This window comes from Acartia tonsa, chromosome 11, assembly GCF_053477335.1.
Source record: "Acartia tonsa isolate MP-2025a chromosome 11, ASM5347733v1, whole genome shotgun sequence".
In the NCBI taxonomy this organism is placed as follows: domain Eukaryota; kingdom Metazoa; phylum Arthropoda; class Copepoda; order Calanoida; family Acartiidae; genus Acartia; species Acartia tonsa.
The window spans coordinates 7,403,980-7,431,662 of NC_137270.1; the positions used below are offsets into that span (position 1 = coordinate 7,403,980).

Genomic DNA, 27,683 nt, shown 5'->3' on the forward strand with positions numbered 1-27,683 from the left:
TAATATCCACTTATATTTTATTTCCATTGTATAACTTATGGTTAGGCATACAACTATCTGAACTGTTCTTTCTGTTAATAACATTGACATTATGATCAACATTAAACTCTGCTATAATTTATTTGACACCTCACATTTTGCAATATTTTTGGATTTAGCTTGACCCCCCCCCCCCTTAAAAACGTAATTTTCGGTTAGGTGAGGTTAAGTAAAGGTTAGATAAGCTTTAGTCTACAAAATTGATTATCTATTTTACCAAATTATAATTATCAATTGTCAAAAACAATATCAAATCATGCTCTAAAATTTGTTAGGATGTTATTAATACGCTGTTTATGGAAAACTTAGTCCTTGTTTTAAAATGTTAAAACGTGAGGTCTTAATTTCTTATTTGACACGATGTTTATCTATTTACCATGTAGTTTTTATAATTGTTTTTTGGGGAAGATATTCATAAATTTGAAGATGTTTGCAATATACTATAAATTTTGGCTCTTGTCTAAAGTTACGTAAATAATTAAAGGTTTAAGAATTATTCAGTAATTTTATTTAAAATGGTGAATCGTAGTACGATTAAGTACAATGATATTAAGTTTTCCACTTATACTTACATCTTAGATATTTAAGCAAAAAAATAAACATTTTATTAATATTTTCCATGTTTTAATTTTAATATTTAAAGCACTGACACTCTCTAATTAATAATGTTCGTATTGCCCCTTTGCTGAGCTTCGCTTTTATGGATAATATTATTATTGTAAATATTTGTTTTGAGAATCAGCCTTCTGTATTATCATTTATTATACAAACATGCAGAAAAAGACATCTTTATTTTAAAAGACAAAGTGTTTATGAGCAAAGCTTTTCCTAAAACTGCCGATTTTTATTGCATTATTTTGTTAAACCTAGGACACAAGTTAACATAATCTTTTATAAAAGGTGAATATTAGATAATTGTTGAAATAGTGTCCTAAGAAATCTTTGAATATTAAGACAAACTGTATTGTTTTTTAATACATTTTAAGGAAATATACAGCTTGATATGTCATCAAATTAGAAAAATTAACTGGTTTTTGACTGGCGAAAAATTTTTGGAGTATTTTTTTTACAGATTTTTAAAAAACTAATTGTTTTTTTCCATTTCAGACTTATTAACATAAGAAAATACATACATTTTAAAATAATTAATACATAAATAAAATGAAAATGAAAAGCCTGATATTGATGTCTGTGTGCATGGTGTACGCGCTGCACGCGCTCCCAGTCGAGTCCCTGCCCTTCCCCCAGCTCACAGAGGCTGAGTTTAATGCGCGTGCGCGTAGTTTAGATGTGGGATTTGATAATGAGGTCTACATGATTTCTGGATACAGCCAGGTATAATTTCTTTTTGGGTGGAAACATGTCAATCTTTACAAATATAAAAGTTATAGTATGTGTGTATGTCTATCTATACTGAAGGAAAGGTTGATGAATATTTTTAGACAGATGGGTATTTTTGACTGGTGGTGGTGGGTAAGAAAATAATAAGGAACATGTCAATCCTTATATAAAAGTAAAAGGATGACTGTCTGTATCAATGTCTGCGTAAAGAAAGGATCTCTCTAACCACTAAACTTATATGGTCCCCCCTTTTAGTGAAGGTCTTCATAGGTCTAGGGAAGGTTTATGATTATTTTGAGACATACAAGTATGTATGTGTATATTTAAGGATCTCGTTAACCACTGAACCTATAGGATTCCCCTTCTTAGGCCCAGGGAATGTTTTTATTTTGAGGGAGAATAGAATTTTCGAAAAATCCGCAAAATTTTATAATTTAGGAAAACTTTTGTAAATAAATAAAAGTATTTGGCAAATCTACTATAAAATATATTTATTTTTGTAGGTGCGCCGACAGGGAGGAAGGTCCTACCAGGAGCCAATTAAATTTCCCACTCTGACCGTCAAGAGTCCCAACCAATTACCCGTAGATTCTAAAAATAAGGTAAGTAAAAGATTTTTGAGATACTTACATCTATAATTTATACATTTATTGTTAATTTAATTTATGTTTGTTTAAGGTTCGAGTCAGCCTAGCCAACCCAGTTTACAAAGAGGAGCTTAACAGTATCGTTCAACAGATTAATGAAATCAATATTGAGGAGGTGAGATAGATAATCATGATTGGTTGGTTTAAACTAGCAAAAACGAAACTTTTCATACATTTATTTTAATTTTACAGAAGGGGTAACTTGATTTATCATAATTGGAGTTGTAAGTCAATTTACTGGCCATGTTATTATCCAGTGATATGCACAATGTTTCGTCAGGGGGGGAGGGGGGTTGCTCATTAGCACCTAAAAATAATGACACCCCCCTAAAATCAAAATAAAGATGGTTTAGGCGGTTGTGAGCTTGAAGGGGATGGCAGCCGAATTACAGATGGATGGAGAAATAAAAAATGGACATAGATTACTTGATTACTGTGGCAGTGGAATTTTGGCTTCAATTTAGATAGCTAATATAGTCCTGAGTTATTGGTCAATACGTCCCTCTGTGGTCAATGGAGTGTTTGGGACCTGTGTTAAAAAGATAAGGGGGGAATAGGGGGTATAGTTATATCAGCCAGATGGGAGAAACATTTTCTTAGGGTATATACGAGAATCTCTTACAATATCTACGTATTCTATAATATCCATTCAAACACAATAGATAGATAGATAGATAAAATCTAACTGTCCATAATAATAAAAGTTGACCTAGTGAAGTAAAAATATTTCAAGACAACAACAATAGACCATATTTAATATGTTTATTATACAATAGACTGGTGTGATTTCATATCAATTATCAATTTTTCAAGTTCGCAAAGTGTCAAAACATAAAATTTAAAAAATTGACGTTTAATGTATTTATTGCTATTGAATTTGATTTTTAGGTAATTTATAAGCGTATAAGTGTAGAAATAAATTTCAGCCAACTAACTGCCCCAAATAGCATGGCACTTTAGCTGGCTGACGAACTACATTTCATTAGTCTTTGCTTTCTCAATTAAACTATTGTCATCTTTTGTGTGCGTTTTCATTGATTTGGTTAGTTTTTTATTTGTCATTTGCTTGAGAACTCAACATTCACCCCACTTTTAGTTTTAAATATTGGGGGTTTAGAGCCTTTTTTTAAAAACCTCCCCAAGATCTACGAGAAGCTAAACTTTAAAAAAGAAACTTATCGGCTAAGAGGTTAGCAGATAGACAGACACAAATTCAGATAGATATCATGTTACTGTTTGACACGTGTGCGTAAGTGCATGCACCTCGTATTAGGGTTGGTCAATACATAAACTTGATTCTATTCATTCAATAGTTTGTAATCTTATCTAAACTTATTTCCTTAATACTAGTTCTCCTTATTAATAAAATTGTAGCTACTATATAATAAGGTTATTCTGTAAGTACGTCCAAAAACACAGTCTCTAAAACACCTTGACTATTGTCTAACACTCAGGAAGGGAGGGGACATTGAACATAAAATTAACCGGTACCCAAAGTTTCATAAACACTTTACCCCATTTGGTTTCCTAGAACTTTGAGTACTTTTATCAAATCAATATTGGGTTAGGGTTCAACCAATATTTGTAATTTGTAGAAGGGTTAATTCAGTTTATCATGATTGGGGATATAAATCAATTTATCGTCCTTCGTCTTATCCCTTGTGATCTCTTATAAAAGATTACTTTCCTCCTTATTAGTTTTAGTATTTGTTATTAGTAGCGAAGCTACTCTATAACTTGCAATGTCCGTCTGCCTGTATGTATAAAACATCAATGGCGGTTGGACCGCTTTTTAGCAGGTTTTAGGCTATTTTTGTATTTTTCACATTTTTGTCCATATCTTTGGTGTTTATGGTCCGATTTCCAAAAATTTTTTCGGTTATAGTATCAAAATAAGTTTCCTGTCTTTTCAATAAAACAATTATGACGGTCAGACTGCCTTTAAGCAGGTTTTAGGCTTTTTTTGTATTTTTCACATTTTTCTCCATACCTTTGGTGTTTATGGTCCGATTTCCAAAGTTTTTCAGTTATAGATATCAAAATTTAATTTCCTGTCGTTTCAAGAAAACATCAATGGCGGTCAGACTGCCTTTTTGCAGGTTTTGGCTATTTTCATATTTTTCACATTTTTCCTCACATCTTTGGTTTTGTAGTTAAAAATATCAAAATTAAATTTCCCATTGTTTTGAGCATCCATTTAATTTGACTGACAGTCTGTTAGTCATAGTACTGAAATATAAATATCAAGAAATTAAAAACAAATGTTAAAAAGGTTTCGTGATTTTTTTCCTAATATACATGCTTTTGACAACTAATCTTTAAATTCTTATACATATTTTTTCTGCTTCGCTACCTTTGGATGTTGTCATCCTTGTTAGCTTGTAGTTGCTGTGTAACTTAAGAGCATAATTGTCCTTGCTTAATTCATTATTCGATGAATTTAAATAATAAATAATCAGATAAAAGCAAGGGAATTATAGGTCATTAGAACCAGAATTGGGATTCCCTCAAAAGGCCTTGTCGAGCATGTAAAAACTCCTTTCCTATTCTAAACTAAATTGAAAATAAGTGGATTTTGTGTGTGTTATTGTTTTACTTTACTAGTAAGGTTATCTAATGAATTTTAATGTTTGAAAAAAAGTTAAATTTAACATCCATAAACTGTATGTCAAGGAAAGCTTGAAAATCTGAAGATTGAGTCAGTCTAAAAGTTGTCTTAGCAAAATGGAGCCACTCTATTATGCATTCATAATCATAATAAGTTCATTTGGTGTTTACATTTTCAGTAAGATTTTCAAAAATCGAAAGAAGAACTCAATTGCTTCTAACTTTACAGCTAGCTAGTAATGTTATAATATATGTATGTTTATACTTAAATGCATATGTTTTTTTCTGAAATTTTAAGATAATAGCAGGCTGTAATTGTTAACACGAAAAACACAATAAAATACAAAGGCATTATAAAGCTTAACTATTGCTTCAACCATTCTCGAAATCTTATGGTTTAAACGGTTAAGCATAACATTCTTTCTTGAGTATCACAAATATTAGCTGTTATGAAAGTACATTGCTCATAAGGGGTCACCTAATTCCTATTGTAACCTTTCCATGATGCTCAAACATAGGAACAGATCAATTTAAGATAACTTTTTTTTGTTTCTTCATGTATTCTAAGAGTTAAATTTTGTAAGTTATTGTTTTATTACAAATAGAAGGTTTAAGACTGATAACCCAACCTCCGTTTTTAAGATAAATCAAAAATTAAAGGGGAAGGAGTTCTTATTTCTGCGGTTCCTTAACCCTGCGGTATTGATCATAGCCTTTTTGAAGGTCTGAAAATGTAGGTATCCAGCATTATACATAGGTTCAGTGGTACTGATCTTAAAGTATGAGAAAAAAACTTAACTATTTATATGATAGAATACAACAAAATTTTCTACAATAATTTACAATTCATTGAGGACAAAATATTACGCCTAAGAATTGTGCAAAAGATGTAATTCATCGTCCATTGTCTTATCCCTGTATCCTGTAAAGTAATGTGAACAAATGATAGGGCAAAATACACTCTCATCACAATATTACAAGGTGTGCTAGGGTGTACCAAATATTCTAACAAGAGCAATTATGTCCATAAATAGCGCAGATATAATAAAAATACACACTCATACCAATATTACAAGGTGTGCTAGGGTGCACCAAATATTTTAACAATAAACAATTATGTCCATAAGTAGCGCAGATATAATAAAAATACACACTATACTAATATTACAAGGTGTGCTAGGGTGAATCAAATATTCTACCAAGAACAATTATGTACATAAATAGCGCAGATATAATAAAAATACACACTATACTAATATTATAAGGTGTGCTAGGGGGAATCAAATATTCTACCAAGAACAATTATGTCCATAAGTAGCGCAGATATAATAAAAATACACACTATACTAATATTACAAGGTGTGCTAGGGTGAATCAAATATTCTACCAAGAACAATTATTTACTAAGTATATTTGCGATAACTTTTAATTAATAGATTCTTCCAATTTTTAACATTTACAAAATGGCCTGCTTTATTGCTTCAAGATCCATGTCAGATCTATATAGGAAATAAATGTCTATAAATGAGCTCAAGTCTTCCAAGGGATGAATGTTTATAACTCATAGTGCTCCAATAATCCATAATAAACTCTCATTGCCCAGAACGATAAGACCCAATATTTTACTTTATTAAGAATAAATTCATTTTTTTTATTTCATGTTGCTATTTACATAATATTGAAGTATTTAATTACTATTCTTAAAACAGAAAATTTAAATTCATAATATAGTAAATTTAAGAAAACTTAGTTTTAAAATAAATTGATTCTAGCGCCACTTTTAATGTGTTCAGATTTACAAACAAAAATTAAAAACATTTTAACCCTTTCATGACGGTTTTATAAAAAAACATATATTGGAAAATAAATTCCATAATTCAAATTGCATTTTTGAAAGAATGAAAAAAAACATTGTTATAAATACGTATCTGAAGATTAAATAAAGAAATCAAAAGAAAAATGGAAGAAAAAGCAAGTGTGAGAGAGATTTAAAAATAAAAAAAAACGCTAAGGCAGAATGTTATTACGTTCATAGTATCAAAGGCTTTTATTATAAAATAAATAACTAAAATCTGCCGGACAGAAATTCTAATGTAAGTAGTTGAACAAGAAGTAATCTTTATATGCAAGTTAATATATTCATATTTATTTTCTAATATTTCCCCTGTGAATATACAGTGAACCCTCTCCCCCCCCCCCCCCCAAAAAAAGGGCATAGGAATTGTCAGGGAAATTTTAACAAAATCCATATTTCTAATTCTGAATAAAAAAATGCATACCTAGCGGATGCGTACCTAGCATCCAGGGGTTCTGTAATTAAAGGGGCAGAAAATGGCTAGAAAAAATAGCTTAAAACCATCTGAAAATGAAATGGCCTTATACCCTCATGAGACCTATTTGAAGCTTACCTAAAATTATGAACCCAATCGCTTTAGTAGTTATTGAGATTTAAACCTTCAGACAAAAAAACTTTATATATTATTAGCGTTTGCTCCTTTATTATCTACGGACAAGAAAAAAAGCTTAAACCCATCCCAAGACTTAAATCTAAAAATTAAATAGCCTAAAACCATCACGGGACCGATATTAAGTTTATATAAAATAGAGAACCCAATCAGTTAAGTAGATTAGATATTAAGAATGAGACATTGAAATCAAATTGACAATATATTTACAAATAAAAATATTTTTATTAGTTATTTATTGTTGTATGTTGTAAATCATACAAAACTTGAATAGAAGCTAAGATAATAAAGTCTTCCCTGGAAATACTAAAAACTATACTGACAGGCCGACGGTAAAAATGTGTGGCCTCTAGACTACTGCAGACAGACTGACCGGCCAATTGAGATGTAGAGTAGGTGCTCATCGCCCTGTAAAATTTTACCCAGGAAAAAATCATCTTTCTATCAATCAAATGACCATCAGAGCATTACCGATAGACTGACAGACCAGGTAAATTATATAATGGATGCATATCGATTCTGCGTTTATAGAGATCTTAAAATACAGACAGACACACACACACACACAGCGAGATCCTGTTACTTTATTTTATGGACTAGAGGCTAGAATCTTCAATAAAAGAAAAGGCACATTTCCCTACAGAAATTGATGTCATATGGAGGGTTACATACAGACTAACCGACTAAATAAGGTAGAGAGTAGATATTCATTTCCCAGGAAAATCTTCTCTAGAAAAAATCTATCGTCTATCTAATTTAGCATTAGATAAATAAAATTTTTACATTTTAAATTAAATGCCTTGCAGGGTATTTCCGACAGGCTGACGGAATAAGTAAATCACATATTGGATGCTCAAAGGTATAGAGTATATTCTCAAAAATTAAAGCCGTCTATCTTTAATAGCAGATGAAGAATTATGTTTTACCCTCAGACGGACATTTCTAATTATAGAGGTGCTTCGCGTTAAAAATTTATTAATAATTAAGCAAGGACAGCCAAAGTAAGGTTTAGGGTGCTTTCCCATATCGAGTACATATCAAGCATTGAAAATACACTTCCATATTTTATAAATAAATTGTAAATTCGAAGGGATAGATTTTTCCCATAAGCCTAACTCTTAGTAAAGCTAAAAAATATGGAAAGGTTTACAATAGAATTTATACAATATCTTTGATAGTAGATGCATATCAAAATTCAAAGCATTCCAACAGACGGACGGACAAAGTAAGTTTTATACTGGATGATCATCGGCATGGGGATGTTTTTTTAATTCCAGCCATTTATCTTTAATAACTGAAGAGAAATTCACGTTTACTCCTTTACGGTTTCTTACAGACAGACAGACATTTCAATTAGAGTACACAGAAACATATGATAACATCCATAAACTTTGTGAAGTTAATAAAAATCTAATAAGATAGAAAATGTGGTTAAAACATTAGATGTCAATAGAAATATATACAGTAAACTTTAAACATACATCTCTAAAACCATAAAAATCTAATTACTAAAACTTTAGCATAATGGACGGACTGACTGACAAAGTTAATTGAATATATGATGCTTTTTAGTCAGCGAAATCCTCACAGACAAATTTGGTTTTTTTTATTTTAAAGTAAAACATAATTCTGATTGTGTACGAGACAGACATACAAAGTTCATGTAAGATTTTCCGCTAAAATATTTTTTAGTAGGGAAGCTACTATATAATTTGAAATATCCCTCTGTTTTTTTCTAATAACTCGGACCCTAAGGCGGCCTAAGGCCGCTTCGTCACTTGTGTACATAAATAGCGCAGATATAATAAAAATACACACTCCTACCAATATTACAAGGTGTGCTAGGGTGTACCAAATATTCTACCAAGAACAATTATATCCATAAGTAGCGCAGATATAATAAAAATACACACTATACTAATATTACTAGGTGTGCTAGGGTGAACCAAATTTTATTATGTTTATGAAATGTCAGAAATCTTAAGGGATAAGACAATGGACGATAAATTGATATAAACCCTGAATTGCGATAAACAGAACTACTTCTTCTATAGACGTTTTAAAACAATTTTAAAATAAAGGAAATATTAACAATTTCATCAAATTTTCGGGCAGATAGACATATGGACAGACACTAGTTATAAAGATAAATATTAATCTACTATTGCGAGATCTTAAGGGGCAATCCTAACCCCGGAAATAGAATTTGTGCCACCCTATTTGTTGTATGAAAAAAAAGAGGCTTGTTTAACTATATACACAGTCACATATATACGCTAATATTTACAAATTAGCCAGGGATTTACAGGGATAAGGCAATGCATGATAAATTAATATTTCCCAAAAATTATGTGTGAAATTGTGTCACAAAATCAGTTTACCTCATGCTTTTCCTTTAGTTAAAATAATCTTTTTAAAAGATTTTGTCGCCCTTCAACATCCATTACTTTAATTTTTCCAGTATGGCTTCGGAACTGATTAATATTCACTGGATTAGAATCGGTTCTCAGCTATCTGAAAAATCGTGCATCGTATCCTATTATAGACAGTTTTCTAAGAATACACAAATAAAAATCATAATATTTATACCAGTTTTAATAGCCCGGGTCTCGGCCAATCGGGGCTAACAAAACTTGTTTTAATCTTATAATTTTTCATTTTTATATCCGCGGAATGCTGTCTATTATACGATGAGATAATTAAATAATCTTCTATTAATCTATCCCCGTTTCCCTGAAAAGGATATTAGCAACACATTTAAACATAATCATTTATCATTAGAGACAAATATCTTCAAATATGACCATCCAAAGTACAAAGTAGCAGGATGTCTATCTGTCTGTCTGTCTGTCTGTTCTGCAATTATAATTGGGCTCCCATTTTAGTGAGCTTAAGTTTATTTAAGGGATAAGACAATGGGTGTTATAACTATGTACATACTAAATCTTCTTTAGTCCACAAATATTGGTCGGAAAGATTGGTCCTTAATAATTTAAAGATAATTAAAAAGTTCTGAACGTTTACAGTGATTCTAAAATTTGTTAAAAGTGTAATATACGTCCAATAGTCCAATAAAAGTGTAATATACGTCTCCTCCTTCAATGTTTTTATCACTATTGAAATATTAAGTAATCCAACAGACAAACGGATTAATTGAGTTACAGAGTAGATGGTAAATAGCCGCAACGTTTTCTTCATAAAAAATGTAATCATATAGCATATTAGAAAAAGCATTACTGACAAACCAACCAAAAGCTTTACAAAGTGTCTAAAAAAATCAGCCATGTGATGTCATAAAAATGAGAAAGATTGAGGAGAAGTGGGAAAGAAAACCCCCCAAAAAAATGTTGGATAATCCCCCATTTTTATGACGTCACATAGCTGATATTTGAGACACTTTGTGAAGCTTCACCAACCGACCAAGTGAGATACATCACAGAATGTAGAAACTACTCATTAAATATTAACAATCTTTATATTATTCTAGGCTGAGCGTATTGACCAGGCTGAAGCAGCCCTGCAGGAGGAGGAAAACCTGGAGCCACAACTTGCTGCAGAGATGACCATTGAAGAGCTTGAAAATGAAATTGAACAAACTACCAGGCATAGATTCATAAATAATTTATTCAAATACCTTGACCTATAAACAGGTTAAAATAACGCACTGCATAAAGAGTCAAACATAATCTTAGGTGGCTGTAAACCTTCTAATTTGTCTTTATTTTTATAGATAGGGGGTGGGGGGGGGGAGTAATACCCCCAATCTATTTTTCACACATGGATGTCCGTGGTTCAGGAGATATACTTCTGAACTAATTTAGTGATTAAATGAGTATGAAAATTAGTGATTGAAACGTTTGGACACTTAACTTAATGAACCAACCAATCAAAAACTTTGGGGACAAGTGTAATAAACAGCCCTCTGTCCCCTCCCTTCATGAAGAGATGTACTTCTGAACTAATTATTGAAATTTTACTCCTTTGATAGTAGCATAGCTACTCCATATTTATTGTATATCCGTCCGTCAGTTCGTAACTGTTATTAATCTATGTTTATTCCATCAGAATGGAACTGGAGAGCCTGATTAACGAGCTTGAAATTGTCGAGGTTACCACCAACAGAATTACAGGTATTGTCACATAAAATCTTCCCGCTTCGTATTTTAGACAGCTTTCCGTTGATATTAAAATGATGAATTATAATATTAAAATCTGTTTTAACCAATTAAGATTTTATAAAAGTGTTTGAGACACCCAATAAGAGCAAGGGTTTACAAATTTTGGGTTTCCAATATATTCACAGTCTAATATCCCCTCCCTTCTTAATGACTGCTATGTTCTATTAATTCATTACCATTGAAGAATACTTGTCCTTGTTAAAACGGGGATTTTATGTTGACCTTTCTCATCAAAATTTGGTAGAATTTAAATGGTGTGGCGCAAAAAAACCACACAAATTTTCGTTAATTTTTAAAACTAATACATAATATAAGAGCGTAATTAGAAATATTAAATCTTTTCAAAACAATATAATCTTCACTATATTATTAAATCTATTTGTATAGCCTTATGAATTTACTACAAATATTGGTGTAAGATCAAAATGAATGGCTAAATAGTAGCCAAAAAAGAAATGTTCTTTTTGAATAATTTTGAAATATATAGTAAAATCACTAATATAGCAATAAGATACTTAGGCAACAAAGCTTTATAGTATCACTAAGAAAAATTAAAAATTTTGCTTTTTAGTAGCCACACTTTTCTTAGTTTAAATGTAATATTGTGGTCAAATAATAAAAAATGTCCGTATTTCCTAGTTCGTGAAAAATTGTTAGTATTTTATTTTTGGAAAAATGGATAAGTATATTTAGTTCTTTTATAGCTATTAATAGGCATTGTTCGCAAGCTAGTTTTTGGATTGGAGGGAAGGAGTGAAAAATCTAAAATCTGACCAGCGGAGTTCTTTAATTAACCCAGATTTTTTTCGGTTTCAGGGAGGGGGAAAACTACATTCAAAATGTGAAAATGATATTGCAATTGAACCATATCCCTCCCCCTCAGACAATAAATTACAATATTAATAATAAATTAATTAATAATAAATTACAAAATTTAGACAATAAATTACAAAAAGAATAATCGAAAATTCCCAATTTTTTCAATATTTTTTCACTGCATTAATCCTTTATCCCTGATTTCTTAATATTTTTATGAATTTTAGAATTGTGCAACTCTCAGACATAACCAGGGAGGGAGGGGACATTGGACAATTGCACTGTTATATACCCAAAGTTTATAAATACTTTATCTTATTCATTGGCTCAAAAACTGTGGGAACTTAAACTTTTAATTAATTGTCATTTGTTGGTTTTAAATTAATTATTTCCAAACTTTGGAACCAAAGACTTTAATGTACAGAAGGGGTGATTTTGTTTATCATAATGTGGGATGTATGTACTTAAATTAATGGTCCTTTGTCTTATCCCTGAATGCCCCTGGACATAAGGTATGGTTTTAATGTAGTTAGATGTAACCATGCAGCGCATGAATCCTACGGGACAACAAAATGGATGTTAAATTGATAGAGATCCCGAATTAAAAAATCAAACTAATTGGTGACAAAGTTTGAACACAGATAGTTTGTAAAAGCAATGAATAAGAATATCAAATAAAAGTCCCTCGAAGTTTTTATTATGGTTTTAAGACAAGGTGTTACAATCTAATGTCCTCTCCCTCCCTTGGTTTAGGTGCTTGCAAATATTTTTTCTATTAAAAAAGGGGATCATCATAATTTTCATCTTTCTCCCTCTCGCCATCCCTACATAATTTTTAAACATATAAAAGCTTGTAAATAATTAGGGAAATACTGGTTGGTAGCTTAATATAACATTCATTGTCCCTTCCCTCCCTGGAAATAATATTAGTTACATCTAAATTCTATCTTTTTTGTTTTGAATTTGTATTGCTTATGATTTGCAGTTTTTATAACGCAGCTACTCTTGAGATAAGGCCTGTATGTATGTTCTTTTTGCAGCACAAATTGCGACGGACATATTATTACTGTTTTTTAAAGTATGACATTCACTTGCAATTGTTATTATATCATGCGAATCTTCATTACAATATCGATTATGTCCTTTAACTAAAGAAACAGGATGTTTGTCTGTTTATCTGTTTGTCTGTACCGAAGAATCTCGCTAACAGCTGAACTGATCGGGTTCTCCTTAACAGGGTAGCTTCTCATAGGTCACGGGAAGGTTTATAACTATTTTGGGGGAGGGTACCACCACCCTCCCAAGAGAAATCACAATAAAATCGAGGAAAAAATGAAATATTTCCGCCGCATAGTGTCGCTAGCGTAGTCGCGCTGCGTAGAGACATGAATTTAACAGCTGATAACATAGACAAATTATTTTTCAAATTAGATATTTAAAATAAAATAAAAATATTTAAATGCCACTAGAGGCCTCTAGGGGCGTAGCCGCTAGTTTTTTAATAAAGTCATATGTCAGAAAAAATGCATGACAATACTATTTCAGCCATGACCACTTTAGTTTAATGTCAATAATTTTCAAATTTGGAATGTCTATTCCCTATTGATTCCTCTCAAGTTTCCGGAAAAACCTCGTTCCTAATCATGTCGATATAATAGGAACACCCATAGTTTAACAGGGAATTTGCATGACATGTCCTGAATGTGTGAATTTCTCTCAAGGAAGAGGCTTGGTGGTGCGGCAAGGTCTCGTGAAGGGGGTGGTGTTCATTCACATCCGTCCATGGATGGTATAATGGATGTAAGTAGAATATACGTGGATATTATGCCAGAGAAAAATTGTCGCCAATTCAGCTTGCTAACATGGAACTCATTTATTGTTAAGTTCATTCATCCAGTTAAAGAGTATGTAATCGTCATTTTAGCCCGCTGCAAGTTTCACTTTTTTAGTGAACAAGAAAATCTGGTGTAAGATATATCCATGTATTTCAAACAATAGCAAATTATCACAACTGCTTATAATTTTGCTTATTTGGCTATTGGCCTACGTCAAAATATAAGTACTAACGTGTTGATATTTAGCGTCATTAATTGCACACCTTCTTGCAGGGACATATCATAAACACTTTTTTTATACTCACAGAGTTTGAATAATCTACAATAAATTTGTACGTCTGTAAAGTACGTCTGGTAGTCAATTTTTCGGTAAGGAAGGATATGTAAATTTCTCGTATTCATTCGAATCCGGTGGATAAGAACCGGTTCTCATCCATACGAAAAAACTATGGATTGTATATTCTATATCCGCGGAAAGCGGTTTATAATACGATGAATGAAATAACTATTAACTGTTATCCAAAGTTTTAGGACACCTTCTATTATTATTTGTTGGATAATTTTTTTAATTCTTGATTGGTTGGTTCAAACTAGACTTGTACAAAATTTTCAATCAATGCAATGGTTTTAATTTGGTTTATCATCAATTTCTCGTCATGTGTTTAAACCATAAGATCACTACTATTTTAAAATGAAATACAAAAGATGAGGGGTAATTTTTTTAATTTGAAAGATTGAACAGCTCGATTTAGGCTAAGTTCAATGATTAAAATTGTTGCTTATGAACTGAACATCCTTGTACTTGTTTTAAATTGCATTCACACGTTCATACATGATGTTTTATTTTGAATTCGTACACTGTAAAAAAAAATTCCCAAATTTGTAAAATATTTATTATAAACCTATAAAACCTAGTAAAAGTGTCTGACTCTGATTATAATGTAAAAAATATTAGCCAATGATAGGCCAGTATACACTGTAATTGATCAATGGTAAAATTTATAGTGGCCTCTCATTGGCTATTTTGTTTACGTCATAATCAGAGTCAGACACTTTTACTAGGTTCCAATTTAAATAAAGTTATAATTTTGTTCCTTTAAAAAAACACCCTGATATAATTTTTTACAGTGTTATGGTCAAATTTTGTACATGCCATGAAATGATTAAAAACTACACATCTTAGTATTTCAGGAAATTTGACAAATATTTGGGAACTTCAATCAATTACAATCATGAAAAACTTTTGGTTTTTTTTTTAAAATTTTTAGTCTTAAAGTAGCATAAAACGTGTTTAGAAAAAGGCTTTTAAATATCTAAACAATCTTGATTAACTACCATGAATGAGTGGTCATTTGACTTAAACAAAGTCCCTCATTCGTTACCTGAAAAAAACTTTAAAGCTTTCTATTAAATTTAGTAGTGTCTATATTTGACACTAATTCAATAATTTTAGAATTTATACTTTCTAAAACCAAATGCTAATTTAACTTTAACAATAGGATTTTATTTATTTTCTCTGCTACCATTCAAGATATACGGCTGAAATTTCGTGTCAACATTCGTGGCAGCTTATTATCGTTATAAAAAAATTTCTGTTTCAGGTTTGACCGAGGATACTGATTATGTGAATGAGGAAAATCTTGAGACCACAACCAGAAATCAACAACAGAACAATGAAGACAATCTTCCAACTACTCAAACTTTAGAAATTTTAGGTAGGATAGAGGTTATTTTATTCTTCTAATATTTAGAGATCTTAAAGAATAAAACCTGTGGCGTGCTGTAATGGGGATGTCCACACTCCCATTAAAATTGAAAAAAAACTGCCTTTCCATCTTGGATGGTAAATTTATTTGAATCTCCAATGATGAAAAACAAAGTTATTCTTATTGTAGACTATAATTATGGGTCAAAGCAAGTTTTAACCCACCTATCAAGCTTTTAAGGCTATCAAATGAAAGAAGTATTATCAATTCTTTAGGTATCAACTTAGATTGAAATTGATTATATTTTGATAGAATTTCAAGTTTTTTTTTACTAACTTAAATTTTAAATTAATTTACATCTTCTCTCCCCTTCTTCTTTGGAAATTGTTTAAATCAAATTACTTTTTTTTTTATTTAGAAGTAACTAATGTGAACAAAATTGAGATTCCCTCAGTGCAAGAAACAGACGACTATGAATATATCCAGCAAGAAGAGAACCAACCCAGCCAATCATTGGACAGTATTGATTATAACATCCAATCAGGAGATATCGATTATATCAACAACCAATCAGAGGATACTACTGATTTGATTGACCAATCAGAAGACAGCACCTTAAGTGGTGATATTATTACAGGTAAAGTATGAATTGATGATTTAATTTTCAAGAAAGCACATAATGTTGTTGATGACTAAAGGTTTGATTGAGGTTTCCGCCATTTTACCTCCGCATGAGTTGGTAAAGGGGTAAAAATAACCCCCACACTTTCTTCAATTTATCTTTAGATTTAGGTATAAGGACTCAAGGAGTTAATCTATGCTTGAAAGGCAGTTTAGTTTTCCAATTTATTGACTAAATCTAAAGAAAGTTTTAATTATTTCCAAATTACAGTAAAGTATACTATATCAGCAGATATAACTCAGATACTAGACTCCTTTCGCCGCTTAAAAGGCTCTATAACCTTATTACTATTATTATTACTAGCGGCTACGTCTCTAGAAGCCTCTAGGGGCACTTAAGGTAGGAGGGGGAAAAGTCGACCTCATCCCATTTTAAATTTAAGTTTCAAAAGAGTAAAAAAAAATTTTTTTGGTGGGAGGGGGTGAAGACACTCTCCCCAAAAATAGTTTAAAACCTCCCCAGGATCTATAAGAAGCTTCACTGTAAAGGAGAACAATACCGGTTCAGCGGTTAGCAAGATCCTTTGTGACAGACAAAAAACTACTTTATATAAAAGGATTATAAGGCTATTACTATTTGTTAGGTGGTGAAGATTACATTGTGGAAGTTGAGGGTTCTGGACTTGAACCTTCTCTTATGGAAGAAATGAGCTTAGGTTAGTATCTATCTATCTCTATATTTGTCTGTCTGTTTGTCTATCTGTCTATCTTTAATCTATCTGTCTCTTTATCTGTATGTCTGTTTATCAATAATTTCGTATATGTCTAATTGTCATTTTATCTATCTTTCTTTCTGTCCAATGTATTATCTATCTATAAATATGTCTAACTGTTCATCTGTTTGTTTATATATCTAGCCGTTTGTTGATCAGTCTATTCTGCCATATTTGTGTTTATATACAGGGTGAGTCAGAAAAAAACTGAGTTTTCCGATTTTCTGATACAACCAAAAGGAATATTGAAAAACAATTATAGGTTCTTGTTCTCTATAAAAATATACATTAAACTTAGAAAAGGTGTTTTTGAATATCTCTGAAAACAATGGCGCTTTTTAGAGCATAAAGATTTCAAAAAGTGTGGGTGATGACTTTTTTGGCCATTATTTTGTACTTTTTAGGTAGATTCATTTATATTAAAAAATGTCTACCATTCTAAAAAGATAAACAAACATATTTTATGATTATTAAAATTTTTATTCAACAGATTGTAAATATTTAACATCTTAAAAATACAATTTATTTAAATTAAATTATTGCATTATAAATCAAACGTTTTGTTGTAATCTATTGTTAAGATTTAACCACCCCATGACCAGAAAACCAGCTCATGACCGAAAATATTTCATCTTGTTTCCTAAATTCCTCCCCTTTCCCCCTGAATTTCCTCTATATTTGGTGCAAGACTGGATTTAATCTCCAAAATCTCCGCCCCCTTTGACAAATTATCCTTGTGTGTTATAATTCATCATAATAACTTCATTTAAATAGGGTAGGGTTTCTAAAAGGCATTTTTATTTTAAAAATTCAAACCTTGATAACTTTTTTATCTTAAGAGATTTTTTTGTCAAATAAAAAGGTGTTTTTTTCTTTTTACTATAAGCTACGTTAATATAGAAGATTCTTTTGAACCACATGCATCACAATCAAGAAATATGAAAAAATGACAAATTTTAGTATTCTAAAAATGCTTTTGTGAGGAGCCAAAAAGCATTTCACCTTTAAAACTCATTTAAGTACTTTTCTTAGACATTTTTCTAAATAAATATTGAAATTTCAAGATTTTTTTATACAAAATAGATGAGTTATTTTAATTTTTATTAATCAACATTTTTCACACAAGGCATTTTTTGACACCATACACCTATCGTAGAGGCCGCATTTTTAGAGATAATAAAAAACACCTTTTACAAGTTTGATGTGCATTTGTACAGAGAGCAAGGACATATAATTATTTTTTCTGTATTCCTTCTGGTTGTTTCTGAAAATCGAAAAACTCAGTTTTTTCTGACTCACCCTGTATATATTTATATATGTTTTTCTGTCCATCATGTTCTGTCTGTTCATGTATATTTCTCTGTATTTATCAGTCTTTCAGCCCATCTTTCTCTTTTTTTGTTTTTATTTAATTATCTATCCAACTAATTATTTTCAAGTTTTCTCCTTCTATATCCAACTGTCTATCTATCTTATTTCATTTCCCCAATCCCTCTAACAGTTTATAAATCAATTATCTTTCAAACTATTTATTTTTGGCAAAGTAGACAGATCCATATTGATCTATTCATGGATACTTGGTCAAAACTGATTAGGATTTAGGTTGCTTATTAAATTAATTTTATTTAATCGTACCTCTATTTTATATCTTTGATTTTATGACTTTGTTTAAATTTTGATGTGCAAATAAATTTGTTTTATGTTTATTTATCTATTATCTATCTAACTAACTACTGTCTATCTAGATATCGAGTTGGGAGATGAAATATCTCTGTCGGAAGACCTGCAAGTTGTTCCCCTGCAAACTGAGCAATTGCTCATTGAAGAGGTCACAACTGAAAGATTACCGACCCTACAGATCGAAGAAGTTTAAACTGACTTAAAAAGGACCTAAATCGAAAAAGTTTGAAAAAGAAAAAAACCTAAAATAGACCAAAAGTGAAACCCAATATCTGCTTTTATCAATAAAAAATCCAAGAAACTATTTTACAGCAATAAACTATCATGAATATTAAAAAGTGAATTCCAAATTATCACGCAACCTCATCATAAAACAAAGGTTTCGTGATTTTTTTTCTCAGCTAAATTTTTTCTATTTAATTTTTAACCTTAATTTTTATTTAAAATATGTTAAATTGAACCTCTTTATTGTAATAACTGTTTACTTTTTTATCCAAAGATAAAAAAACTGTAATGATTTTATTTTTATTTATTATTTTTACCCAATAAGAATTTAAAATAACTGAAAACTTAAACTTTTTGAATTTGTTATTCCAAAAATCTCAAAACTAATAACTCAAATGACTTTTGCTCAAAAAATAATAATTTGTAATATTTCAAGAATTGTTTTGTCCATATAAGTAGTGCAGCAATAGCAATATTAATGAATTTAGGAATGTTAAAGAACAGTAAACTATAATACAATAAGAATACAGAAAAACTTCATAGTTGTTATTGTGACTAGACGTACGTATTTACATACAAACCCTATTTAGAAGTAGCTGCGCTACTTACAAATGTTATAAAAAATTTCAGTTTTTACAATGGGCATTTAAAACTAAAACGTAATGTGATTTTTTAATCTAAGAAAAGGGCTAAAAATATTTTCGGGCATTTAAAAAAAGAAAAATAATAAGATTGGCCAATGATTTTTTTGTATTAATAACTTAATTATCTGTTATTTAAAGGGGGGGATATGACAATAGATGATAAATTAAACCTCTCCCAACACCCCACCCCCCAAAAAATGCATTGAAATTAATCTTTAAAACTTAAGTTAATTTCAGAAGCTTTCAGACAAAAAAATGGTATTGTCCTAAACCAAGGGCAGAATTTCACACTCAAGGGTTGAGGGGAATATTAATTTATCATCCAATGTTCTATCCCTGTATACCTGGTTGTCTATGTATTAATTATTTATAATGTATGTACATGTACCTTATACTGTTATGTAAAATAATAAAAAATACTTATTAAAAATTTAGTTTTTCTTTTCTTTTTTTAAAGCAAGGTATTTTTACATCTACCGTGTGTCTGTCCGATAACTGTCAAAGAAAACTACTTTATATTATTGCAGAATACTTTACTTTCAAAACATTCGCTCATATATGCTTTAAGAATCACCTAAACAAGGATGTGAGAACATCCATAAAAAATGATGCTCTAAAATCAGAAGGTTGGGCATACTAACATTAGCACTTGTAGAGTGCTATGAATATTGATTTATAAGTCTAAAGAATTGTACATAAATTTGATGCAAATTGCGTAAATACATTATACTGTCTATGGACATAATTACATTTTTAAGACCTGATTATAGAGATGTTGTATTATGTTGTCATAGGAATTATTGTTTCAAAAATTATATGAAAGCGCGACAATATATCATCAAAAAAATTGTTGTCAAAAACAGTTTAAATTCTTTCTAAATCGTACTTATCTGCTACAGGAATCATCTTGCAAAGTTTGAAACCTATATGACAATTCTAATAAGCCTAAATAGATTATTAGAGCTATACGTTATGGACCTACGGATAGACCCTAAATATAGGCATTGATTTAAAAAAAATCTGGTTCAAATAATGTATCTAAACAGAATTTAATTGTAGAAATATGTTTTCCTTTTAAATTTTGTATACTTCAGTCTAAAGAGAAGTAGTTAAAGCCTCATTTATAAATAACAATATAAAAATTATCAGGGAGGGAGGGTGCATCGGGCTGTTTAATACAGTATACCCCAAAGTTTAATAGTAACGTTTTCTTATTCGCTGAATTAAGCACTTTGAGAACTTTTATTGCATTTGGATTGGTTAGTTTATTAAGTAGAGTGTCCAATCAGTAATTATAATTTACAGAGGGGGCAATTTTGTGTATAATCATTGGGGATTAAATGCCATGTTTTATCCCTTTAAATCTCTGCAAAATTATAGATAGGTGTAAACATACTCATAGAGTATTTGTAGAGCTTATAAACATTTGTCCAAGTCCCATATATCACTTGTAGACAACACATCTACTAACCCCCCACCCCCCCTTCTGTCCCATATTTTTAATTTTCATGAAGGATTTTTAATTATGAGGCTTTTATAGTTTACCCTTCCACTTAAGAAACGGCCGGTTTGTCATTCCTTAAATAAATTGCTCAGATTGTTGATTTGGGCATGTTAGAGCTGTCCTATCATTCTCAAACTTTGCATGAGGGCCTATGTAAACATTAGGTGTAATACGGAAATCTCTACTTTATAACGAGCACCAAAATTAATTACTTTGTTTATTAAAATACATTTGCATTTGCTTATAATATTTTGATAAAATTTTTAGAGATTAATAATTTTTGCTCTGTTCTATTATTTTGTTTTTCTCTATGCAAGTTCTTGTCTATGATAAAATTTGAAAAATAAGGAGATTCAGGTGTTTTACTAAGAAAGGGGGAGTCGAAGGAGTCTATGATAATAAATACAGGGCACGGCACCTATACTCTTACTCAGGCTTGGCACTTTGGCTCTGCGTATTTTGAGTTTTGACTTGTGTTTCCTGAAAGGTTTGGTTACGGTGGCGGTCACAGGATTCATCCAATCCCAGGTAAATCTATGGTATAAATCTAGGTACAAATTCTGAGATGTAAAAAAAGGAAATTATTATTTCTTCCACTCCTAATAAACATCCAGCTAAATTTAAATATAATAGGATTTTCCTTGTAAAGGGCGGGTAGGTACTGAAAAAAGCATAAAATCACCGAAAGAGATATATAGAGTTTCCATGAAAAGTGTAACCTATTCGTCAAACATAAATTTTCCGAGATCTTTAGCTTCTCTTACCTTTAAACGTATGATTTATAATCAAAGATTCGTTGTAAAGTAAATTTAGGGTATATGTACAGGTGCCGCACCTAGTAAATAGGAGAAAGAGAAAGGAGTGTGGCGGGGGATGGAGAAAAATAATATCCTTAGACTCGCAGATAAACTTTAACTTTCTTTTTTTCTTATCCCCTCAATTTTCTTGCTCTTTCTTGCATGTTTAAGGAGTTTTAGTTCAAATAAAAGCTTAACTAAGTAGCATTATGTTTTGATTAAATAAAAATATTGCAATTTTACGTGAAAAGTGACCGGTTTTTATTTTAATTGTCCCATAGAATAGTTTAATATTCTAAAACTTTTTTGAAATGAAGTGAAAAAAAGTCAATAAAAATTCCGTGATTATTAGGTAGAAAACTAATTGTTGTTTTAAGTTAAAACGTTGTTAGAGCTATGCTTAATTTGAAAGAAATTGACCTAAATTATTAATGAATTTGATGATTGTTTCGTTTAAAATAGCATATTTTTTTAAGAACAATAAAATTGCATATTTTTGTAAAATTTTAAGGTCCTATCTAGGTACTGAATTAGATTTTTTCTTAAAAAAACATACCTAACAAAATTTGTATCCAAAAGTTTAACTTCAAAGTCCTTTTATTATTTTTCTGAAACTTTATTTTCTTAATAATTGTCAATAAACGACTTATGATTTTTTTAACTAAAAAAACGGTCTTAACAGGAAAAAACAGTACGTAAGACAGACGAATAGACTTTTTTTTATATATAGTTACTGCGTTATATTACATTTTTAGTATCATTTGATTTTAGATAAAAAAAAATACTTTAAGAAAATGTAAAATGTTCATGAAAGCAAACATAAAGATGTTTATGTGAAAAATGATATTGTTTAAGTTAATTTTAAGTGACAATTCTGCTAATTAATGTTAGGTACATAATTAAGTAAATGTTCTCAACAGTGAATAATAACAAAGTTTATCTTTAACAACAAAAAAAATAGTGATTTAAAACCTTCCACAAAGTTCAACTATGTGCTAAAAATAAAAAAGTAAATATATTGTAGCTGCGCTACTTTGTACAATGACGGACACGTACAGCACCAATGGAAGATTGAAAAGATCCAGGAATTTATCATTTAATAAATATTTTGTCAGCTTGACTTAACAAAAGCGTTTGGTCGACCAAATAATTTAATATTTACTAATTCCTTTGTATTATAGACAATTTCCTCCGGATAGTAATATACTTTAAGGATAATTTCCAGTTTTGTTAACTACGAAGGGCCGATGTCAAATGCCGAAGTGAATACATATTATTTATGCTACTTTATTATTTACTTCCCCGTCCGTCAGTCAGTAACGCTATGGAGGAACTGTGATATTCTCATCTGCTATTCAAGATAGAAGGCTAAAATTTTTAGAAAGATTCCTTGTAGCAATGAGCATCCAGTAAATAATTTACTTTTGATATTAATAAGTCCTCTTTAAATATCGTTGTCCGTATTCCCAATAATGTGCTTCGCTACTTATGGATGTTGTTATCTTTGTATATGTCAAGAAAACCATAAGGATATTATTCATGTTTGTAATGATTTACTTTTTATGTTTAAAATGAGAATTTGCTACGGTCTCAGTTGGAAAATAATCTTTAAATGCGAAGCTTTTATACATTTTAGGATGGTCCGTCCGCCCGTCCGTAACGGTTAGCTATTATCGTTAAATCTTTGCTAGTGGATACGCCTCGAAGAGGCCTCTAGTTAAGGGAGAGAGGGAGGTGAGGGAAGTCGGCCTTCCACTTTTAGTTTTATTTCAAAAAGTAAAAAAATCTAGGTGGGAACCATATCGGTCGAGAGGTTATCCTACATATAGGCAGACATCCTGTTACTTTAGCACAAATTACTACTATTTCTGCTACTATTTAATGTTACCATCCTAGTTTCTTGATTATTCTATACCTATATGAGCGATTACTTTTTCTGTTTTTTACCTTATGAATTATTTTCGACAGATTTTTTATAAAACGGCTTGCTTTATTGCATCAAGATCCATGACAGATCTATATAGGAAATAAACGTCTATAAATGAGCTCGAATCTTCCAATAGTAGCGTATTTAATACTCATAGTGCTCCAATAATCCATAATAAACTCTCATTGACCAGAACAATAAGACCCATTATTTTACTCTATGAAGAATAAATTCATTTTTTTATTTCATGTTGCTATTTGAATTATATTAAAGTATTAAATTTTTAATTATAAAATAGAAAATTTAAGTTTATAAAATAGTAAATCAAAGAAAACTTAGTTTTAAAATAATGTGATACTAGCGATGCCTCTGTAATGTGTTCAGAAATTAAACTAAAATTTAACATTTACCTAAACATTTTAACCCTTTCAGGACGATAATTTGAAACAAAAAAATATTAGGATCCTAAAATATTTTAAAGTAAGAGAGACATAGTCATAAATACAGTTTTAAATAAAGATAATGTAATTTAAAAAAGACGGAAGGAAAGGGAAGTGAGAGAGAGGGACATTTAATCTTTAAAAAATGATGAAAAAACAAAACTAAAGTCATAGCAATATTTATGAATAGTAACTTTTTTTTTAAGTTGGGTTGATATTCAGGGATTGGACAATGGAAGAAAAAGATTAATTTTCAGTGATAGGCCATTGGAAAAAAAGATTAATATTCAATCTAGCCAATAGCGAGATAATTTTAGAACGCCGCCTCTAGTATATTACTAAGTACAAGTTAAGAATGTATATAAAATACGTGGATATATTGACAACGAAAAGTTTTAAAGTCAATTTTGGTTACTAATATGAAACTCATTGATTAGAGGGGATGGGGTAAAAGGGGTTTATGGGGGGTATCGTTATTGTCAGCTGTGAGTATAACTTTAATAGATTAAATGAAAATCTGGTACAACATCCAAGTAATAATATATCGACTGAGTTAGAGGTAAAATAATAAGGTGCCTTACGAAACATAAAATTTATTGCTTTTACAAAAAGTGCCAGTTGAGAATGATACCCCCTCCTTTCCCTATTTTTTAAAAATTTCCAATGTCTATCCCCCGCTGTACCCTAACCCTGCGGATCGATCCAGTACACAATATAACCTAACCTTAGTTGATAATTTTAAAGATCTTAGCTGGATCTTTAAATCATTCTAGTGGTGCGCCAGATCGGAGTGAGCCAACTTTCCACAAATGAGAGCACAGCATTTTTGAAATGCCGCGCTGTGATTGGCTGAAATTCGGCTCACCCCGATCTGGCTCACCACTAAAATGATTTAAAGATCCAGCTCAGGTTCATTACTTTTTTAAAAGCTGTAATTTAAACATAAACATAACAAAGTAGTTGGATGTCAATATTTATGTGTTTATGTATGTCCTACAATATCTCATAAACAGCGTATTGTAGTGACAGGTGCTAAGGTTAGGTTATGTTTTTTTCTGAACAACTTGTTAAACATGAGTCTACGTATGCTGTACAGATACTAGGAAATGGAAACAGGGAAAATGCAATCAAAGATAAATTATTCTATTCCCATCTATAAAGTTGGAAAATAAATAGATAGAAAGTAAAAAATAATATGATAAAATGATCTTCGTCTAAACCTACCCTAAATAGTTCATTCTAATGATTTTGGGGAAGATTAAAATATCGTCCATTGTCTTATCCCTGAAAATATAAGCCCAAGCGTAGAGAAGTGTTGAAATGAACAGAATAAATAAACAAAAAAAACTACGGGAAAGTCCGTTTCTCAGAAAAAAATAACCCACTTTTACAATTTACATTTAATGTACATTTTTAGTAGCAAAGCTAATCTATAACTATTTTAGACATATGATATCTATAATACTGCATTTGTTTCTATGTGCTTAAAGTAGTTTCTAAGACTGTGAAAAAGTCGACAGAATAGCGTTCTACCAAAAAATAGTTTGGATACTCAGATTAAAATTGAATTATTTGTTTGTTTGTTAAAATAATTATTTGCATTTTTTCAACACTTCTAATGAAGTTTGAATTAGCTTTAGGAATGTTGTCTATACAATTTTTTGAATGTTTTTAGTAGCCCTGGGTGTTACCCGGTCCCCAGATATATCAATCTTATATCTACTATTAAATATTTAAGAAAGAATATTAGTAAACTATTGGAAGAATTTTTATCGAAATAAAAGCGGTGCGACTATTCTGTAGCTGTTTCTAATATTCTTTTTAAAAGCGAAGCTTTTCTATAATTAGGGTCGGTCCATCCGTACGTCCGTAACGGATAGTTTTTTTTCGTTAATTTAGGCATGTTAGAATTGTCCTATCGATTTCAAATTTTGCATGGGGATTCCTTTAATAGTTAGGTACGATTTAGAAAGCGTAACAACTCTATAATCATCACCAAAATTACCGTACGTCCATTTTAAACATGTTGATTTTTTACTTTTTTTAACAACAAATTTTTATGTGATCTAATTATCCGATTGATCTGATTTTTGGTATATTGATTCCTGGGACAACAAAGTATAATGTAATCAGCGAAGCAACTCTATAATCAAGTTCTAAAAATGTAAGTATGTCCATAAATATTATCCTGAATCAAGCAGTTTTTCAACAAATTTACTTACAATTTTGCTTTGACTCTTATACATTTATATTATGATTATTCAGTTCTGACACTATACAAGTGTTAATGTCCGTTTGTCCTACCGTTTCAGTGCTTCGCTTTTATGGATGTTGCCATCCTTGTTCATAAAACGCATCGATGACTACACATAATAATTATATGACAATAAAAAATAATGCACCTTTGTTTATATTAAAACAAAACAAAGCTTCGACAAAATTCTGATTAAAAATGAGGTCAAAAGAAGCATAAAAAAGCGGCGCGTCTTTTTAAAACAACTTAAGGAATTTCAAGGGTCATATAAACACATTTTTTAACAGTCTAGAATGTAGAAAATAACATAAGCGTTTTTTGGCCTTATTTGGGAAAGGAAAAATCAAGGATGACAAAATTCATAAACTATTATGTCATTGAATTTTTTAATCAGCAAGAAATTATATTAAGATGAAATGGAAACTCTTTTCTTAAAAATTTAATATGATTTAGGAAGGACAATTAACAAAGGACTAACTTATGTAAGAAAAATTGAAAGTAAATGTTAAATGATAAATATTTTGTAGAAGTATTAAATCAAGATCAGTTGGTGCATACTCTATCAGGTATTAGATAGATAGATAGATAGAAAGAAAAATAGATGAATAGATAGATAGATAACTTGATAGATAGGTAGATAAATGACCTCTTGGTGGCTAGGTGACGCTTCGGGTACAAGTTCTCTCCACGTTACCTTGAACATACTCTGCGTGATAATTGCAGAGTAACGCGCTAATTGCCCAGGGTATTAAGTAAGGTAACATCCAACAGACAACCAACTCTTTGATTGAACTATCCTTGACTGGAAGTCCTAACTATCCATGTTAATGAATTTCACCTTCTTTAGGGCCAAGGCCTTCCCCCTGCCCTGATTATTAATGTCGTGCATCTGACAATGCAGCAGTGAAAACCATTTTTAAGCAGTGTTCAGCCGAGAGGATGGATTTTTGGTAAGATAAAATGCTTTGTTTAAGTCAAAAAAATATTTTTGCTATTTACCTGGATGACCCTGTCAGGTTTGCTGGCATCCTGTGCCCGCCAGAATGGAGATATTCAAAAAATTCCAACTCTCAGTTATGTGTCATACCCAAACTTAAAAAGTCATGTAGTTTGGGCTCTTTATCTTTCACACACAGAAAATGAGATAGAAAAAACCGGAAGGGGGCGTTTAACGCCCCCCCCCC

General features: G+C 30.7%; 2 protein-coding genes across 2 annotated transcripts in view; both read left to right on the plus strand.

The window, feature by feature from the left end:
- Positions 1-1,144: 1,144 nt before the first annotated feature.
- Positions 1,145-20,007, plus strand: LOC145331541 (uncharacterized). The gene is made up of 9 exons (XM_080176250.1): positions 1,145-1,374; positions 1,884-1,982; positions 2,059-2,142; positions 10,587-10,702; positions 11,165-11,229; positions 15,530-15,643; positions 16,053-16,271; positions 16,900-16,971; positions 18,774-20,007. Exons 1-9 carry the CDS (start codon positions 1,201-1,203, stop codon positions 18,899-18,901), a joined length of 1,071 nt encoding a protein of 356 aa, XP_080032376.1. The 5' UTR covers positions 1,145-1,200; the 3' UTR covers positions 18,902-20,007.
- Positions 20,008-26,697: 6,690 nt separating this feature from the next.
- Positions 26,698-27,683, plus strand: part of LOC145332503 (TWiK family of potassium channels protein 18-like) — a 44,638-nt gene continuing 43,652 nt past the window's right edge. The window contains exons 1-2 of the mRNA XM_080177508.1: positions 26,698-26,702; positions 27,027-27,065. Of these exons, the coding sequence (XP_080033634.1) occupies positions 26,698-26,702; positions 27,027-27,065 (44 nt within the window). The remainder of the gene's footprint in view (positions 26,703-27,026; positions 27,066-27,683) is intronic.

Coding starts and splice junctions, on each gene's coding strand:
- LOC145331541 (XM_080176250.1), top strand. CDS start 1,201: ATGAAAATGAAAAGCCTGATATTGATGTCTGTGTGCATGGTGTACGCG. Junction 1,375..1,883: donor TGATTTCTGGATACAGCCAG/GTATAATTTCTT, acceptor TTATTTTTGTAG/GTGCGCCGACAGGGAGGAAG. Junction 1,983..2,058: donor CCGTAGATTCTAAAAATAAG/GTAAGTAAAAGA, acceptor TGTTTGTTTAAG/GTTCGAGTCAGCCTAGCCAA.